At 40.8% G+C, this 20,467-nt stretch overlaps 1 protein-coding gene across 7 annotated transcripts in view; it reads left to right on the top strand.

Annotated features, from left to right (window-relative positions):
• Positions 1–9,420: 9,420 nt before the first annotated feature.
• The window catches only part of DMXL2 (Dmx like 2), a 54,956-nt gene continuing 43,909 nt past the window's right edge, over positions 9,421–20,467 (top strand). For all 7 annotated transcript variants that reach the window (XM_086471896.1, XM_086471898.1, XM_086471900.1 and 4 more), the window contains exons 1-3: positions 9,421–9,507; positions 18,331–18,456; positions 20,335–20,406. In XM_086471896.1, coding sequence (XP_086328022.1) covers positions 9,421–9,507; positions 18,331–18,456; positions 20,335–20,406 — 285 coding nt within the window. The remainder of the gene's footprint in view (positions 9,508–18,330; positions 18,457–20,334; positions 20,407–20,467) is intronic.

A 20,467-nucleotide genomic window follows, 5' to 3' on the forward strand; every position in this document is an offset into this window, starting at 1 on the left:
TAACATAAGGGAAATTATACAATTCTCTGCTCCTCTCAATGCAGCAAACCTTTGTGAACAGATGGTAGCAGATATGTGTGATGCAGTGGGCAGCATTTCCATATCACGCTGCTGGCAAATATCACCACCACTTAACTCATTTAGTCCTGTGCACACCCTCAGAACACACGTATACATTCCTGACCCGTCAGAGGTGTTCAGCACACACCACTCAACTCAAAGGTAACATGAGTGCTCAATACTAGCTTATCCTCATATTGTACACAACGAACAGCCAAGGTTTTTTCATCACTCCAGCGACTACAAAATTAACACCTCCCTCTTTTTCAAGCAAAAGCAGACAACCCCAATTCACCCATTCTACTTTAGCCAAAAGAAACCAAAGTTGAGAGAGGTCAAGAAACCAGCTGCCACATGCACTTGGCTGGTAACACTAGAAGATCCCTTTTCTGTGAGCTAAGTTGCTACATGAGCAGTGGATCAAACAAGCCTGCCCATGGGCTGCCAACTCCTCAGTCCCCTTCATACTACCCTGCCATGTCCCTTGGGGCATCAATCTTCTCTTTAACACTATCACTTCCTTCCTCTAAGCGAAAGGTACCGACATCCACTTTCCTCCTGTGCCAAGCAAGACAGAACTGTCAGCCTCTCACTGCAGCTTTTCCATCAGTGGGGGCCTAATTAAAGTCTCTCTTCTCTACCCTATTGAGAATTCCCATAATATCTACAATGGACTTCAGCCTTTGATTAAACAGAGTTATGGAATTCAAGAATTCAGGGAGATGGGGGGGGGGGGATGATTACAGGAAAGTAGAAACCAGTGTAGGGGTGGGACACAAGCTAAGAAAGCACAGTAAAACCTCACAGAAATATACACAAATTAAAGAAAACCTGAAACACTCTTCCCACCAAACATGTCACTGGCAAAACCTATTTGTTTATTTAGGCCAAATTTCACACTTTATCATGACCTAATTTAAGGTGTATGACTGGATAGCCAGAGTGCACTGTCAGTGAATTCACTGCATGGCATAATTAATCATGGCTAGCATTCAGTTCATTTCTCATATCCTGTTTGCAGTTATAGGAACAGAGATGTTTTTCATAAGCTTACATCTTTATTACAATCTCAGAACTGTCTGCAAGATCAGAACACACAGTTCACAGCCCAAAATACTCCTAGAGATTCTCAGTGCTACGTAAAACAAGTCAGGCAAATTTCACTTTAGCAGGTACTGCAACATTCTGCAGATCAGTTTGAAGACTAGAGTAAAATCCAGGTGTTCCTTATCAACATGGTGACATCGGAATCAACAATCCTTAACTGTCTCTGCATTGAGAATCTCCACAGTTAGAAACCTGTACAGACCTCTCACATTTTTGGAGAGGAGGTACAAAGAACTGAGTTGTTCCATATATAACCTTCTGGGAAATATAGTTTATTGTCAACAGTAACTTGCTTTTTATGATTTATTATAAGTAATACAAATCCCACAAAACAAGTCAGTTGCCACTTCAAAACAATGAAGTCCATGGAGCTTTATAGATCAGGTGTCATCCTTAAATTTACTGCTGCCTTTGAGAACCCTTACATGAGACACGATTTATTTTAGCAACTGAATACATAGATAGCACTTTGCTCTTGAGATATGCCCCTTAGATGCCACTCCTAGAATGTAATTTACAAATATATAGTGCATACAACTTAAATATTAATGCTCTGTATGTATTACTGCAAGAAACTTTCAAAGGCTCTTCTGTGGACACAGATTATGAGCAGATGTTAAACCAAGAAGCCTCCGCTGGAGTTCAGTGAACTCCATGGCAGATACAGCTCACTAACTCCTTCAAGAAAACCTGACAAACCTCTGCCTTCCTGAAAAAGAAATTAGGATAGCAACAGTTCTAGACAAAATACCCTATGACTAAATGGGTTCAGTGAGAAAGGGTATCTGGAGCTCTCAGTTGTAGGGCTTTTTAGTACTTTGGGGAAAAACAAACAAAAACAACAAAAAAACCCCACAAACAAAACCACAAAAAAAAAAAACCCAACCACACAATTGCAAGCTCCTCAGGACATACTTTACATATCTTACACATTTGCTGTCAGAAGAGCAAAAGAAAAGTAAAATCCCAGGCTATTTTCCTGAGTCTAAGTGCTCTGAGCAAACCGCCCACTTGCCACTTCAGCTACTAGCACTTAGAGAAGTAGCATCCAGAAGTCCCACTCATCAGAAGTCAGCGAGTCAAACAAATAGAAGTCAGTCCCTTTCCTAATCAGGCAATTCACAATTGACAAAGAACACTCTATGCCTCTAAAATGTTTGTTGTTGTTTTGTTTTTTTTTTTTAAATCTAGAAATTACAATTTGACATTTCTTTCATTAAGAAAATGCCAGTTACTCAGATCTAACTCACTGAAAGACTGTTCATTGGTGTTACCGTTGCTCACTAACCCCTAAAGTTTACTTCACTAAGACTGTTTTAGAATGGATAAAACACAGCTGAGTTACATTCAGTGGAACCAATTCCAATTAATTTAGTTTTCAGATGGAAAGGCATATCAGTTCTTTGCTTCTTAGGGCTGCAAGACAGCCAAAGCGGAGGCATTTAAAAAAAAAAAAAAAAACACCTTAAAAGTAATTTTTAAACTTTTTTTTTCCATTTCCCAGGAGATTTTGGATTTTCAATGTTTTACTCTGATTGATATGGGGGCGAGGATATCAGACTCTCCTACAGTCCCAGTTATTACTAAATACGTGCTTTGTTCTATATCCCCAGCTTTTTAAACATCAATTAGACACGAGAACCTCCCTCAAGTTTTAAAAATAAATTTTATCACTAAGCAGAGTTGGTGAGAGATGCCTCAGAGTTACATTAGTAAGAAGGAATATTGATAACTATTTTACTTTAGATGATTCATATCTGTCCTGACAGGCTCACTGGAAATGCATAAAGCAAATTAAATACTTGCGGTCCCAAAATTACCCACAGTAAACACATTGGCACTGCCTAAGCCACAGCCCATATAGGCACATTGCACTGTTGTTCTCCACACAAGAAAATGCCATTGGGTTAATTAGCAACAGTTCAGCTGGAGTGTCTGCAAGGTCACAGAGTTTATGCTACAGAGATGAGTACTTAAGAGTTAACGATTAGATCCTCAAACAGTTACCGCGTCAAATTAAATCCCAGCAATTGGCACACAGTAATTCAGTTTCACTGAGCTGTGACATGTTGCACAAGGGGCAAATTCACAGTCTTATTTTACACACCTCTTTTCATAATGTATTCCCTGTATAGTTAAGAAACTAGTAAGAAGTTCCAGAGGGCAGCTTGAAAGACCTAGGTAGGTACCCCACACAAGCTGTTGCTCATACATGCTCTTCAGAGACTCTGCTGAATGTATAAAGAACAAAAATTAAACAGTGTGGATGCTGTTTCCACTCTTCTTCCTCACGCAATGCAAATACACCTTTAGATTGAAAGACAGTGTTTATTGGTTTTTAATATTGCAAACGGAAGAAAATAAGAGGTTCATAGTGAGTTTCAACAGCTAAACACATAAATGCATACTTTATTTGCATCTGCTGTTCAAAGAAAGAACAGGTGACAGCAGTAATGTTACAAGCTTGGTTGGTTTCACTTACAACTTAAAAACCCATACTACAGCCTTTTGAAGAATAGGAAACTTTACAATAGGCTTAAGGCAGCTAAGGTCTTACCAAAAGCCAGTGAGTGTTAAGAATACCAGTTGGTTCAGAACACATTCAGGTACCTGTACAAAATAAGTTAGGCAAAATTACACAGCATGTATCATGCAGATGCACATGTTGGTTTAAAAATAGTCTACATATGTGCCAGTAAAATTCAAGAAGAGTACCATATGGAAAGCAAAATTAAAATAAGAAGAAAAAAAAATATTCCCTTACAGATTCTTTTTCTTATTAGAAGAATAATAGCTATCTTATAAAGTTAGGCTGCATTAGTGACAAGGCACCTCGAAGTTGAAGAAATACACAGTACAGGAGCTACTAAGAAACCAACACAAACCTAAACTGATGTCAAGGTTTTCAAATGTCAGTCCAAAACATTTTGTCTTAAGTTCCCCAGAAGGGCTTTTAATTCAAGTCTTCCTCAGCCTTCACTGCAGAATTGATCCTGTGGTTCTTATAAAACTGTTGATGTTGAAGATATGGTCCATGACTGAACTGTCATCAGAAGTTCACAACAGGAGCCTTCTTCTGGTGTCCTTCAAATCCTGGATGTGTGTCTGTGCTATAAATAATCCCATGTGACACCTTTCATTATCTCCTTAAGGACAGAAATGTCTGTCTTTGAGAAATGCAGAACTGAAATCTTTGCTGCAGCACGATATGACTCAGTGTGCATGAGACTTGGTTTGGGTTTTTTCCTCAATAAGAGATGACCAGCAGAAGTTCCCAGAAGATCTTTCATATATACCTAGTGCCATCAGAACACTCAGTCTGATACAGAATGCTCCTTCATATGTCAGGAAAGTTATTTGTGTGCAACTGACAATAAAATAATTCGTCATTCTACAAAATTTAGAGTGGAAGATAAAGAACATGCACTTAAAATTAATTGCACATGGTCATTTGTGACTTCACTGGAAGGATTCTATTTTCCAGATGCTTGAAAGACATATAGAAAGCCAAGATACACAGATGATCACAACTGCAAGAGTAGTAATTCTTCCATCTGAAGAAAAATATTTAATTAAGACAGCAGTGCCTCCTATCGAATATTAGGATCCAGACACTCAGAAAATTATTTAAACACTTTTGTTCACTGTAAGTTTCACTAAATTTCTGTATAGCATAAGCATTTAGCAGGGAGCACACAGAATAAATTCAGCCAATGAAACTAGTTAGTACTTAAAGCTATGTCATTAAAGTCCCGTCTCATGCCACATATCACTACTAAGAGACAGAATAAACATAAATTACTCCTCTTTCTCAGCATCTAAGTACTTACAACTGAGCAATCACCAAACAATTCAATCATTTAGAAAAATCCTATCCCACTCCCAAAAACACTGTCTGGAACTGACATCATGATTAGGCAGAGCAGCAAGAAAACAAAAGCACTGACGCTTCTGAAAAGAATTAAGAGCCAGCGTTCCTAGACATAGCCACCTTCTTAGCCACAGAGAAAGTCATCACTATCTGTCCTTTTCCTTACTCCACCATTCAATGGATTAGAATTTTTAATTACTAGTTCTTTCCTCCACAAGTACCTGATTATGGCTTAAAAGAATTATTGAAAAGTGTCATTTTTGCTGCATTTTTTAGTGCTACTAGGGAAGCAAAACTGTCAGTTTTCATGAACATGATCTTTTAAAAATAGCCAAGCAAGAATTGTGCTGTAGCAAGGTCTTTTCGGGAGCACAGAAGTGACCATCCTTCACAGATGAATGCCTCCAAGGTCTTTAACAGAAATACATGATGAACAACAGTTTACAATTTAAGATTATTATGGGGGCAATCTTGTTCTATCAGTAATAACAAAGATAGAGGAAAACCCCCCACATTACAGTGCAGAACTTAATAGCAGAGAACATTATTTTCTCCAAGCTAAGTTAACAGCTGAATTTGTGTTCTAGAGAAAAACAGGCAGATAGCTTTTCTTCACGGAAAGATACAATTTATTCAAGAATACAGTGAAGATTTGAGACAATCATGATGGATCATGGACAAAATACTCACAGAATCATAAAAGCATCGTGCTCAGGAGCTCTCCATTTCTTGCAGAAAGATGAAGGCCTTCAGAAGCACAGAAAACCAACAGTGGTCAAAACAGGATGTGTTCTTCAGGTTTCAAGAAACCGAGGCTGGAGTGCAGCCTTTCACCTTTGAAAGAACAGGCAGTCCAGCATAGGTATTTATCTTGCATAATGCCTCTTATGAGTCCTGCTTTCCTTCCCTAGGCTGTGGGCAGCACATTCCTTTTGTGTGTGCTTTAGGATTTCTTCCCTATGCAGATTTCACAGTAAAGTCTTTTTGAGTTTTCTCCCTTCCTGTAAAATATTCCACCTTTTGCCAAAAGCAAAAAAATTCTTCGATCTTTTATCCCTAAGCAAACCAGAAAAAAAGTTGGATTTTTAAATATATAACCATGCTTTCTGTATCAAAACATGGTGTGTCCTTCTGATTATTTTGTACAAGACCACCTTCTTTTGCCAAGTGAAAATATTTCTTCCTGCAGCAAACGGAACCAAATTTTCTCTACATAGCACCTATGTAGTTCAGTGTCTGTTTTCTAAATTCAGATCTCTTTCCTTTGCCTTCCTCTCTTTTTGGAAGCAGCAGAAAAGATGAAAGTCTCAACATTTGAATACCTATAGATTTATTAGTTTTTACTTTTCCCTCTAGTTGGGGAAGCAGAAGGCAAACCAGTACAGCAGAAGGCAAAACAGTACTCATAGATGGTGCAGACAAGGTCTTGAGAGGTCATCTAATCCATCCTGCTAGACCAAGCCAACAGCACAGTGCCCTCAGCATTCCTAACACATTCTTCAAACTCTATCTGCAACTTATTAGCATAAATTAAATGGACCATTTGGTTCTACACAGCAGCCACTCTCCTAAGGTAATAGAACTTCCCCTCCCACAACTCCAATTAATTTCAAGCCAAAGCAAGGAATTCCTGGACAAACGAGACTCCAGCAGTTACTGAAGATGCTTTCCTTTCTTTTGAAAGCTAAGAAAAAGTAATAAGATAATCTGGAATGAAAGGAAAAATTAAGAGAATGAAGGCCCCTCAGATTTTTTTTTTAATATGTATGAGAGAGAGTGAGAGATATTAAGGCAAAGAAAACAATCTGTCAGCAAAACTCAGGTGAAAATACTTGTTTTCAGAAAGAATGTGAAGGCCTTATCTGCAGATCCTTGCAGAATGATCCTTGCTCAAAGCTCTGTGCCACAGCCACAGAGTATTTTAGTATTAAGCCCATAATTTGGCATTATTTTTACTTTAAAGAGGAATTTTACCTGCTTCAGGATAACACTCAGTCTCCATCGCATAGCCAAGTTTCAGTGGCATTAGAGTACCACACAATTCAAACATTGTGAAAAGCTTCTCACCAACCCAAGCAGTAGGATGGAAGTCTTTCTCACAGTTGGTGTGCCCAAGAGTTACTGGCAGCATTGCTCTGATTAGCTAACAGAAGACTGGCCTGAAAACCAAAACTCTCCCTTCATCATGTCTTACCTAGAAAGATTGAACTGATCCTGCAGGTACTCTGCCTTCACTTAAGACTTTTTGCCATCAAAACCAGATAGCTTTACTACACCTAAGAAAGGAAAATGCTTTCCTTTAGATCACGCTGTTCTCCTATCATCCTACTTGATATTATGACTGCCTGTGACGGTTCGAAAGCCAGCTGTCTTTTCAGGCACTAGTTGGACCCACCACACTCCTTTCGCCTCTAAGTCCTGTTGCATGCATTTGAAAAAAAAGTCTTATCCAAAATAAATAAGTAAAATAAATAAATATCCAAAATAAATAAATAAAAAAAAATCAGCTGTAAGCTAGCATGCATTTTATATGGAAGAGCCTTCAATCAGAGAAGTTCGGGAATGGTATCAGTGGAAGCCTACGGTTACATAGTGGTTTCATGTGTAACCAGGTCAACTGGAGATCAGTGGGTTTTTTCCCCATTTTACCCCAGCTAGAGATACTGTTCCCTTTAAGAAGATGTTGCCTTCAACAAGAGTGGGAGTAGATAAAACCTTGTGTTACAATAACAATGTTTTTCCATTCCACGGTAACTTGATTATATCTTCATTTACCTCTAAGTTCTGAGGAAACTCAGTTATTCAATAAGAGATGTACACCTTCAAGAAGCAGTATAAGGCAAGATGAATCTTGCAATCCTGACTCAGGCAAAACTGCCACAAACTTTAAAGGAGATTGAGCTTTGCAGCGTCAATCATTAGCACCAGTGGCACAAATGCAAGACTACCATATTGAGCTAGTGCAAGAAAACAGCCAGTTTTCCTTGTATCATGACACACTGCATAAAGACTGTTTTTCCCCCTTCAGAGTTTAGAATCCCTTCTAAACAATTTTTAGGATCCAGCCTTCTTCACACCTCTGAGAAAGAAAAGGAAAGGCACATCTGAAGTCTTTTGACTTCACCAGCGTTTGGCAGTTATTACAAAAGACTCACCATGTTTTCTGTGACATAATGTGCATAAAATGCAACCAAACACCTTAATCAAACACGGTGGTCCTTTGATTATCAAGTACTAGCAATTTTCTCACCAACCTCCTGTAAACAGATATTTACAACGACCCTGAAACATCACCTCTTTCCCACCAACACAAAGCAGTTCTGACTTGTAACGTCGCCCCATTCTTGAATCAATAACCAAGTATGACCCATGAAGGATCAAATACGCACTGCACAGCCAGCGCACTGGCCGTATAGGCTCCGTATACCCGCTGTAGGCAGTGTCACCGGTAGCTGGAGGGACGCTCGCGGATTCCCAAGAGCTTCATAAGCCCTTCGAGATATGACCAAACGTGAGGATCCTTAACCAAAAAAAAAAAAAAAAAGCCGGCACCAAACCACCCTCAGGAGCGCTGTATACAACTCACAGAAGGCCGCAGGGCGAGGCCGGCAGCGCAGAGCCCACACCCGCGGCGCAGAGCGCCTGGCCAGCTGCGGACCCCCCCCACCCCGCAGCCCGCCGCACCGCCCGCCGGCGAGGCGCTGCCCAGCCGCAGCTCCGACGGCACGCGGCACTGCCCCGCCGGCACGCCCGCCGCTCCTCATTCAGGGGACACGCCTCCCCAGCCCGCCTCACGGCCAGGGGGCGGCGGCGGCGGCAAACACCGCCCTCCCCAACTCCGCTGCCCTCCCTCCCTCCCTCCCTCCCGCCAGGCGCCCCGGCACCGGCTCACCTCGGGGCGCCAGCCGCGAGCGCCGCATCCCCCGCTCCTCGGCCGTCCCTCCCCGCTCTCTCCGGACCCCCGCGCTCGCCTCCTCCCCCCCGCCTCAGGCTGCCCGGCGCGGGGAGCTGCCGGCCCGGCCCGGCCCGGCCCCCTCGCGGCGGGCCTCGCGCTGACAGCCTGGGCCGCCTCCCCCCGCGCCCCCCGCTTTAGCAGCCTCCCGGGCGCGCGCACCGCGGCCCTCCCCAACGGCTGCTGCTCGCGCAGGGGCGGTGCCTGCGCGCGCCTCACCTGATTCTGGCGCTGCCCGGCGCGTGCGCCGCCTCTCCCCCTCCCTGGCGCGCGCTCGCTCGCGGCGGCGGCGGCGGCGGCGAGCAGGGCCTCGGCCCGCGCGGCGGGCGGGAGCGCGGAGCCATCCGGGTCCCGTCCGCTCGGTGCCGGCGGAGGTGGCGGCCGCGGCGCCGCCGTCCCCGGGAGAGCGGCGGGGGTGGAGGGAGCCGCGATGCATCTCCACCAGGTGCTCACCGGCGCCGTCAACCCCGGGGACAACTGCTATTCGGTGGGCAGCGTTGAGGACATCCCCTTCACGGTAATGGTGGCGCTGCGAGGGGAGAGGCGGGGGCGCCCGGGCTGAGGCGGGCGGGAGTGGGGGAAGGGGAGGCTGTTTTGTAGGCCCGAGGAGAGCGGTGGGAGGCGTTGGAGCGGATTAACCTGCCGGGGCGGGGGGTACGGGCAGGGGGGCTTGCGGGCCTTAGTACCGGGGTAGTTACAGTGGGGGTTACGAGCGGGGGCCTCGGGGCAGGGCGGTGAAGGCGAGTAGGTGGAAGCCGTCATGTTCATAGGTGGGGTGGGGTGGGAGCGCTCCTCTTGGGCATCGGGGTGCTCCCGGACGGCACGGCTCGGGAGAAGACAGCCGTGACCCCGCCGCGGAGCGTCGCCGTTTTCTGCGCCCTCCGGGAGGGGTCTCGCTGCTCGCTCTCTCCGCGGTGCAGCTGCAGATGGAGGCCGGGATCCGCGGATGCACCCGTCACCTCTGGCGAGTGCTCCGTGGATCCTCTGAATTCCAGCAGGGAGCCAGGGAAGCCCCCCAAGTTCTGCGTCCCCAAATTTTGCTCGCTGCCTTTTGTGTGTGTGTGTGTATGTGTATGTGTATGGTCCTCCTGCAAAGAGAAAATACAGTCTGTTGCACTAGGCTTCTTAAGAAGCCTGTCCAGTATTGATGAGCGTTTGGCTTCAGTTACTGTAGTTAATAAAACACAAATTTGTCAAACGCTCCTCTTAAACTGGAAGAGAAAAGAAATGGAAAGAGGTACGCTAAGTAAATTTCAAAGTCCAGTAGTTTATATAATAAGATCCTTTTATCTTCCACAGTCTATTTTTGTCTAATCTAATGTCAATTTCCATTTTTTTAGCTTATTATATGCTTCTCTGCTTTTAATGAGTGATCAGCTTCTGCTGTGTTTTGTATACCATCATATAATCAGTATGTTATTATTTGGGAATAAATTGTCATATTAGACTTCATATTAATATTGACAAGATTATATCCCAGGCACAAACCAATTCCAAGCTAAATGATACAGAGTATCATTTTTAGTCCATGATAACTGTCAGCAGACTTGTCAAACATTTAAAGCTTACTTTAGATTATTACAGATGTCAAATTTCAGTAGTGAATGCTTGAAAGTCTAAGAAGGAAAAGGTGCCATGTCTGTCTTTATTTTCCTTGTTCTGCTGCTATGCAGCCATACTGCTATTAAAGGGACCTCTGTTACTTTTGATATTTATATAAGAAGTCATTTGCTCATATTCATATTCTAATGTGTTTCCTTTTATCGTGACAATTTGAAGTCAATCAACTGGTATTATGAAAGACAACTTTATGCTGATTCTCGTAATAGTTTTGATAGCATCAAAAATGAGTAATAATATATATTATGGCCTATACAAGAATTTTCCAAGAACAAAAGTCACATCTTACAGAAAAATGCAGAACCACTTAGTAGTGTGTTAATTATGGAAGTGCATATAACAGACCTCACTGTCTTCTCTGGCTGCTGCATCCATTTTTTTATAACACAGTAAAGAAGGAACTAAAGGGCTAAGTATGTTCTAATAAATGCATCTTCTAGACTTCCACAGCTGTAACTTTCTTGTTCCTTTTCTCTCCTCTCTCTGTATTTGTATTCTTTCCTGCTGTTCTAGACCTTGATCCTCTAATAAACTCTATGGTTAAAAACATCTGCAAACAGTTCAGGGTCTTATATTGAGATTCTCAGCAAATTAGTCACCTGTGTGATTCTCAGTAGCATAGTAGTCTACCACGCACTGCAGCTGTCACTTCTGTTAGTACCCAACATGAAATTCTTTTGATCAACACCAGTAACGCCATATGACATAGCTTTGTCCCCCCAAACCATTAAGTAGATCCTGAGGCAAGAGACCGTCTGTATTGGTGTCAGAGCCTGACTCTGTAGACATGCTCTGAAGACCCAACACCCATCAGCCTGTAGAACACAGCCAAAGCAGAGCAGTAAAAGGCAAGAGGTTAAGGGAGACCTACAGAGTATGTGCTGTATGATATGAATCCACGTGAAATTAGGCTGTGGCAGAGGAGCCACTGTGTGTGCATACACCTGCTTATGTGTTGGTTGATGTTAGGGCATTTGTTTAAAATGTGTAAGAACTAGTTCAAAATTGCTACAACTGATTCGTCATAGGGACTTGAAAATATGGCTTTGTTTTGTCTGCAGAAATGAATCACTTGTGATAAAGTTACTCCACTCAACAGTAGAGCAACGGCTCGGGCACATGTATATATGTATTAACTAGTTAACAGTTTTGGAGCTATTTCCTTTTTTTTTTGAGGAGGAGAAATGTCCTCTTAAGATGAACTTGCTTTACATGCCTATCTCCAGCAATCTTAGGATTCTGAGAGAAGAAACACATTTTCTTCTGACCTGATTAGAGGCACTGCAGTTCTCAGGTTCCTCAACCTTCCTTTCCTCTATGGTTTGCTCTTGGCTTATTTACATGACTCCTTGCTGGGGATAAAGGTAAGCTTTTAATTTCCAAGTCAGTGTAGGTAGAGCTAAGACGATAACATGCTCTGCCTCAACTCTTCTAAAGCTTTGGTGAAAGTCATGTAGTTATTCTGAGAAAAGAAAGGAAAAGGAATAGTTTTGCCATTGTTTTTTCTTTACCTGCTAAAAAACAAGTGCTAGTGACTCCATGAAGCAAAACAAATCCAAAGAAATAGACAGTTGCTGTAGGTTGGCTACAAAGGTCTTGTCAGCCCTTTATCTGAAATGCAGAGCACAGTGTTTTCCTGCGTATTGCTCCCACATCTGCCTGCAGCAATCCTGATGTATCTAGCATTTCCCAAATAAGGGATAAAGCACAGAGATATTTAGTTAACAAATTGGCTTGTGGATGTTGTAGCTGTATTGCGCTCAGTCTAGTAGAGTGGCTGGTACACAGGAAAAACTGTTTGAAGAGTGATTAGAAGCAAAATATCTTCATAAATTGCTGTTGTCTACTAGGCAGTCTGTTCAGCCTCCCTTTGTTTCATCTCCAAAAAGGACACTGTGTAAGCAAAGGGTTTAAGTACTAAATGACAGAAGTTCTGGGTTTGTCATTTCTGGTAATAAGTCTGTGCACTATTCAACTTGCTGTTGCTTCATGTTCTCATTTTAGCAAATACTGTTAACAGTGTTTCACAAATGAGTATACAGAAGGTCAGAGTTGAGGTTTACACAGAAGGGTCTTACAGCACACACCCTGCCTAGGCAGAAGGGTATGTTACTTGAACCTCATAGTCTAACTGGCAGGTAATACGTTTTTAAAGGTAGTAAACTGCATTTTTCAAACCATGGTGGATTTCACTTAGCTTTTGTTGTTAAGCAGTCCTTTTGTGTTGAGCCAATTTCAGTCACTGACCCTAACTCTGAGTGAGATGTATGTTGCCAACCTGACTTTGTGATGTGGAGTAAGGTAGTTTCAAGTAAAGATGAGGAGCTGTTCTGATTCTCTTTATATGAGTTCTGCCCTTTGTCCAAGCTTAGGGTTGTTTTTTCCCCCTGAAACTCTGAACAGAATGTAGCTGTTTCTAAGGTCAGTCTAGGTTTTTAAAAAAAAAAAAAGATCCATAGTTATGTCAATTACCTAAAGGCTAGATTCTGTAAGTATGAAAATTCTAAGCTCTGGCTAGTGTCCCACAAACAGAAGATAATGAATATTTACTTCTTGTAAGAGGTTGTCCTGGTTCCAGCTGGGATAGAGTTAATTTTTTTCCTAGTAGCTGGTACAGTGCTGTGGCTTGGATTTAGTGTGGGAATAATGTTGATAACACACTGATGTTTTAGTTGTTGCTAAGTAGCGCTTGTCCTAAGGTAAGGACTTTTCAGTTTCCATGCTCTGCCAGCAAGCAGGTGCATGAGAAGGTGGGAGAGGGCATGGCCAGGACAGCTGACCTGAACTAGCCAAAGGGATATTCCACACCATGGAACATCATGTTCATGTACAAACTGGGGGGAGCTGGCTGGGGGGGCAGGTCGCTGCTCGAGCCTCCGTCAGCAGTGGCGAGCAATTCCATTGTGCATCACCTGGCTTTTCTTGGGTTTTATTTCCACCTCTTTTTGTTATCTTCCTTTTCATTACTTTTATTATTATTATATTTTATTTCATTTTAGTTATTAAACTGTTCTTATCTCAACCCATGAGTTTAACTTTTTTTTTTCCTGATTCTCCTCCCCATCCCTGGGGAGGGGGGAGAGGTGAGTGAGCAGCTGTGTGGTGCTTAGTTGCTGGCTTGGGTTAACTATGACACAGGTATCACTAAATGCACAAAATATGGAATCTAAGCATTAGAGTACTAAACTACAGGCTAGTAATACTCTTAACATATTAAACTACAGGCCACAGGCTAGTAGCGGGTTGGGCTTTTTTTCCATTAGTTTTTGCTAGTTTGCATTAAGCATATGTAATTCTACTAGGACTTAGCCAGGGCAGGGGGGAAGTGTAAATGTGTCCATTGATGAGAGTTTGGAAATGTTTCAGAATTCAGGTGTCTTTGTCGCTAATAGGAAGGTGGAGGAATTTCTGGATCTTATATGTTTGCTATCCATAGCCAGAAACCTAAGGATAAGTGTTGTTATACTGGAGGAGTACTATAAGGCAAATTCAGCCTTTAATACAGATTTCAAATAATTTATGTAATTTTAGATGTTTATGAACTTTTTTTTTTTAATACCACTGATTTAATATCAGGGCTGATTCTGTTTCTTCCACATCATTTACCATCTTGAAAGGCCTCTGTACCCCTAAAAGTATGCACTGTAGCTTGAGGACTTCTGGTCTATTTCACTAAGGCCACAGTTGTACAGAGTTGCGGGTTATAGAAAGAAAAGAATTATTCTTTATACAGAGAAAAATATTTATATTTCAGGGGGGTTGGACTAGATGATCTTCAAGGTCCCTTCCAACCTAAACCATTCTATGATGTAAAGAAAAAACAAGATGAGAATGTGAAGGAATAGTTGTTTCCCTGTCTGTTAGCTCCAGTGTTCAATACCAAAATTAAGAGAACCAAACGAGAAAACATGCACAGCTGAGAGATGCACGTGCTCCTTTTGTATTATCTGAAAATTGAGGACTTAGCATAAACTCTTACAGTAGGACCAATGTCCTACTTCTGTCTGGTACTCCTCCATTCAGTTAGAGCTTTGTCATTGTGGCCCCAGATCTTGACAGAGCAGACATTGGCAAACTACAGCTTATTAGCTGCTTGTGGATCCTGCAAGTCATCCTTGCATTCTGGTGGTTTTGCAACTCCATTTAATTTTCTCTTTGAAGTTATCAGTGACATTAGAAATGGAGGTTGGCAGATACTCCATGTGGGTGGTTTTTACTGCACTTGTTTCATTCAGTGACTGTTTATGATTCTGTTTATCTAAGACCTCTGGGCTGCTCTCAGCATTACAGTATTTCAGCTTCTTATTTTCCATCTTTCCTTTTTGTATGGCTTACCAATCTTCCACTCCTTTTATCAGGCTATGCAGATTGTTAGCCTGATGCCACAAATATTGTGGCCGCTGTTGCTCTGGCAGGAGAGACCTGTGGTGGTGTGAACAATCTCCATGAAGATGTTGTTGTCAGCTGAACCCTTAAGAAGCAGCTACTGATGTTAAATATTACGACACTTCCCTATTCTTTGCCAACATTGAGTGCTTCTACTGTGTTACCAGCTTAAGGAGTGAAAGGACAAAATGAAAAGAGGATTGAACAGAACTGTGTTCTGTTCAAGTACAAACATGTTAATATATTCAGTATATTAGAAAAGCCTCCTAAAAGTAATCAAATGGAAAACTTGTATTTAGACATTTAATGTGAAATATGGAAATACCTTTCAGTACAAAAGAGTCTATTGACCTCTTCTGTTTTGAGAAATTCGGAGACTATATATGTGAGAAAACGAACACTTGTTTTAAAATGAGGGGACACCTTTTCTCAAAGGTGGGGTTATAATAAATGTACTTCTTAAAGTAAATTTAAGATTTAAGGTAACTATAATATACTTTGAAGAAATGAAAGACAGTCTGAGAATATCTACACTGAGAAAATGACCCCAGAACCGAGAGCACTTGCTCAAAGAACCTAGAGCTGAAGGCTGACAGCGTGCTGTTGGGAGTCTGTTCCAACTAAGACCTCTAATGGACTAGATGCAATGTGTCAGCATAGGACACTTAGGTATGCTGAGTCACTTGTTGATGCAGTGCCAGACACAGGCAGAGAGTAGGAAGAATATGAGTGACAGTAGTAAGATTTCACTTGGGAAAGAGATCTCTACATCTTGCTGATTCTTTATGAAAAAAAGATATTTTCTACTGTAAACCACTCTTTTAATTCACAACTGCCTTTTTACTTAACTTTGTAAAAATATGCTAAATAGTATAATTAGCCAGAAAAATACTGCTTTATTGTTATTATAAGAAGTGCAGATAGGGGACAGGAGAGAAGAGAAACTAAAACATTTATAAAGGAAGACATTAAATTATTTTTTCTTTACAGAGTCAACAGACATACCCAAGTATAAATTATTTTGTTCCATGCATTATCCACTATTACACACACGTACAAATGTGCATGTTTAAGAACAGTAAGCATAAGAAAATTCAAGTTGAGAAGTCTTTTCCCGCTGTCATTTCTGAGACACATGTCCGTATCTCCTGCTAACAGGACTGCAACTAGTGATAAATTATGTTTAATTTAGTTTTCAATTTGCAAGTCAAGTTCTCAATACCGACTATGGAAAAATAGGTTATGTGAAAGGTTTAAGTCCTTGTTTGAAGTGGATCGGTACCTTTTTTTTACTGTATTAGATAACAAATCGTGTCTTTTAGTAGGTTTGTATTAGTAGTAGTTATGAGGCAGACTGTTGAAAAGAAGGTGAGTTCTTTCAGTTCCTTTTTAATTGCTCACTGTTTGAAGTAATTAGTAGGAGAATCAATTGCTTGGGAACATCAGAATTCTGAATAAATTATTGGAACAAGAGGACCTGCTTTTTTTTTCCTGTCTCCCTACAGCATTCACATCTTGGTCTCTACCTTCTTCCTTTCCACTAGTGAACATCTGCTGGCCTGTCCAGCATTCCACACCGCTGGCGGAGTTTGTTTTGCAACAAATTCCAATGTAAAAATCAGGAAAACAACAAAACGAAAAGATTTTCCTTTCAATGACAGAAATTATTTCAGAACCTCATTTTTCTTTCTCTTACTTTCTGGAAATAATCCTATTCCATTTTAATAACAATTTATTTCCTTCCAGACTGGGTCTAATAATTGCATAGCCTAGTCATCAAGGAGCTAGGATATACTGTTTTGTAGATAATCTCCCTCTAACAATCTTTCAGCAGATGGGTTTTTTCCCCCTCCCCTGCTTACACTGTGAATAACTCCAGTATCAGTTCCTCAGAGCTTCCCAGAACAACAGTTGTGGGCTTGAAGGACTCAGACAATGCTGCATCACTTTATTTTTGTGAGATAACCTCAGAAATCTTTTAGGCAATCTATGTTTAGTACGCAGTTTTCCTTTTTGTGTGTGCAATTGTATGGTGTGTTAATTTCTGAGGCCTGAGTTTCTGCTTTGCTGCTTGGATTGCTGTTCCTTTCTGGTTTTTAGCAGTGACTGTACTTTTACTAAATTAAGCCTTTTTCTTCAGACTTTTGCACTTGTTGCTCCTTCCCAGGAGGATCACAAGTAGACATAAAAGGTCATGAGACCTAAATTGTCCGTTCTAGGTCCAGTAGTTGCACAATTATCCTACTGTGCCCATCAATGGGCACTGATCCTGTAAATCTATAGAAATACTCTCAACGTCTCGTACACTTAATGTAATATAGGTAGCCTTTAAACTGGTTGACCTCAAAGGAGAGGGTTATGACTCAGTAATTTGGAAATTATTGTGAAAGAAGCAGGGGACAAGTTAAAATGACAAAGTAATTTTGTACCATCTGGAATTGCCTGAAACTTACTTTAAGGAAAGAGAGGTATAGCTGTAACTGTTTAATTTCAAAAGGTTTATTGGTAGATTGATGCTAGGGAAGGATTTCTGCACCTGAATGTGGGAGTTCAGTGGAACAGATCATCTGGAGTGATTAAACTGTTTAGAACATTCTGGCATCCTAGGACAGGTGAAAGGCTGGCAGACGGATATATATTTATCCTGCCAACAAAAAGTGCTGCAAGCTGTCATTGTTCTATAACTTATTCTGAAACAGATTATTTAGACTGTAGTGTGTATTGCACAAGATAAAATGTCCAAGACAAATCTTTGTTGTTTTACAATCTTACAGTAATGTGCACTTCTTAAAACTCAGAAAAGCCCAGAAACTGGTATCTTATACAAAAGAATCACTTAATATTCTGTAAAAAAAAAAAAAGGAGGGGAAGCATGACACACATATTTAAGAAATTTATATGCAAAATTCAATAATAAGTGCACCTGAATAGTAAACTCTTGGCTGCCTTCTCTAAGAGGCAACAAGAATTGGAGGGGGGGCAGGGGGAAACCCAGCTGAAAAAACTCCACAAACAAAAGTGAAAGTACGTAACAGAGCTTAAGTTCTAGAATATGTTTGGGGTTTGTTGGGAGTTTTTTGTTTATTTGGGCTTTTTACTGTTTCTGTTTGCTGTGATTTAAATCCTGGAATATTTAAGGTCTCCTTTGCTACTTTTCTTGTTGCTTATTCTGCTGACGCTACTGAATTGGTGAGGAATAAACCCGCTACATAGCAACATCTTGTTTCAACAGAGATTTTCACAGCACTCTCAAAAACAGAAGCCCTCTAATAAGTATTCAGTTAGGTTTTTTCAAATACATTTTTAATTGTATTTCTTTTAAAAATTATTTCAGGCATATGGCTCTGGTTGTGACATTGTTATTCTGGCAAATGACTTTGAATGTGTGCAAATTATTCCCGGTGCTAAACATGGAAACATACAGGTCAGTTGTGTGGAGTGCTCCCAACGACAAGGCAGGGTAAGAATTTTAATAAATTTGTATAGAATTTAAAAAAAAAAATGAATACTCTAAATGAAATAATTAAACAGCAACATAATACGTTAATGCTATTAATGAGTTAATTTCATGATAAAGATCACTTTTTACTCATCTGTAACTTTCTGAGTAACACCTCTTCTGTTAGTGAATTGTTTCCATTTAATAGTAATTGGGGGAGGGGGAAGCAGGAGGCATCTTGTAACAATGGGTTTTATTCCTTTCTGGGACCTACAATAACAGGTTTCACAAAATACAGAAATATATGTTAGTTACAGTACAGTATCAGAACAAGAATGGTAGTAGAATTATTGTTATTGTCTCCATTATAGTGTACTTTCATCTAGCTACAGAAGACATGGATACATCATTCCTGCATACATATACACATGTATGTGTGTATGTGTGTTTGTGTGTCCTGCAAAGTAATGAGTTAGAAATAATTTATTTTTCAGAAAAGCTCAGGCATGTTTAGAAGTGCTACAGTATGAGTTGTCATAACTGCATGGCCCCTTGACTGACTATGTGGTTTCAATTTTAATCCCTAAACAATGCTAAAGAGACAGTTTAGATTGCTGAGAAAAAACTACTTTGTATGAGTTATGGTAGTGCACTGAGCGTATTTTGTTTGTCAGTTCTCACTGCCTACTAAAATTAGATAGTTAAAAATTGGTTGCAGTATTGAGAAAGCCCTAGTTAGGAGTTGGGCAGGTTTAGCTGGCGAGGCCCCTGCACTGCAGCAGTGCAGTCCTGGTAGGACTGAAGAGAGATTCCAGCTGCACTGGCGGCCCTTGCAAGATCACCATGAACTCCATGGTTCTGCATTCAGGACTCTGAACTTAGGGTCTGTTCTTTTCTTTGGGAGTGTGTTATTGCAGTCTTCCCCCCCAAAGAGGAAATAAGATTTCATAATAAATGTCATGAAACTTTTACATCATTTCTGTATTGAGGAAACCAGATACTGAATGGGGAGAACTTAAGCAGTTTTTCTTTTAAAAAATCTTTTAAGGAAGAAAAAAGGAATTTTAAAGACAGTCAAAAGTATTCATGAGTATTAAGAACATGACCAGATAAATTCCTAATAAAGGCCATTTTATGTATGGAGGTTTCTGTGAAATAAGTAGGTGAAAGAAATTGAGGGTTTCAGTGGTACAAGTACTTCAGTTTTTCCATGTACCATTTGTTTCCCCTCAAAATGTATTTAACTGTTCAAAATAGAATTACATTTCCTCCTGTTTCTCATAGTTATTATTTAGTGGTACAAAATGGAATCTGGCAACACACAGACCCAGACACTAATAACTACAGAATCACAGAATGTTAGGGGTTGGAAGGGACCTTGAAAGATCACCCAGTCCAACCCCGCTGCCAGAGCAGGACCACCTAGAGCAGGTCACACAGGAATGCATCCAGATGGGTTTTGAATGTCTCCAGAGGAGGAGACTCCACAACCTCTCTGGGCAGCCTGTTCCAGTGCTCAATTAATTCATTAGTTGGCTGTGAAGTAGAGAGAATGTGAGCAGAAGTAGTGAAGGCATCAGCTTTCCCATATGCATTAACAGCAGTAACCCTAGAAGAATATATTAGATCTGATTGACAGTGTTAATTCCACTGATGAAGAGGTCTTCCCTACTTAAGAGTTAAAATCTTAAAGATGGGCTTGTTCAGAAGTATGTATTTCTCAACTTCCTTAAGGAAGTATACCTATAACACAATTAATGACATTGGTATTAATTTCGCTGTTCCTGAGCAATAGCACATAGAAGAGGTACTGGAAATTGGCTACTCTGGAATACTAAGGAGCGGTTACATTTATCTCCTAACCTTACATTTTGACTTACTTTTTTTTTCTTTTCACAGATTGCAGCATCATATGGAAATGCTGTTTGCATTTTTGAACCACTTGGTATAAATTCTCATAAAAGAAATTGTGTAAGTATATATTTCATTATTGTAATTTGTTTTAGGCTCTTAGAAGAGGCAAAAGTCTGTC

Source organism: Leptosomus discolor, chromosome 11 (assembly GCF_034619465.1).
Source record: "Leptosomus discolor isolate bLepDis1 chromosome 11, bLepDis1.hap2, whole genome shotgun sequence".
NCBI classification, from domain to species: domain Eukaryota; kingdom Metazoa; phylum Chordata; class Aves; order Leptosomiformes; family Leptosomidae; genus Leptosomus; species Leptosomus discolor.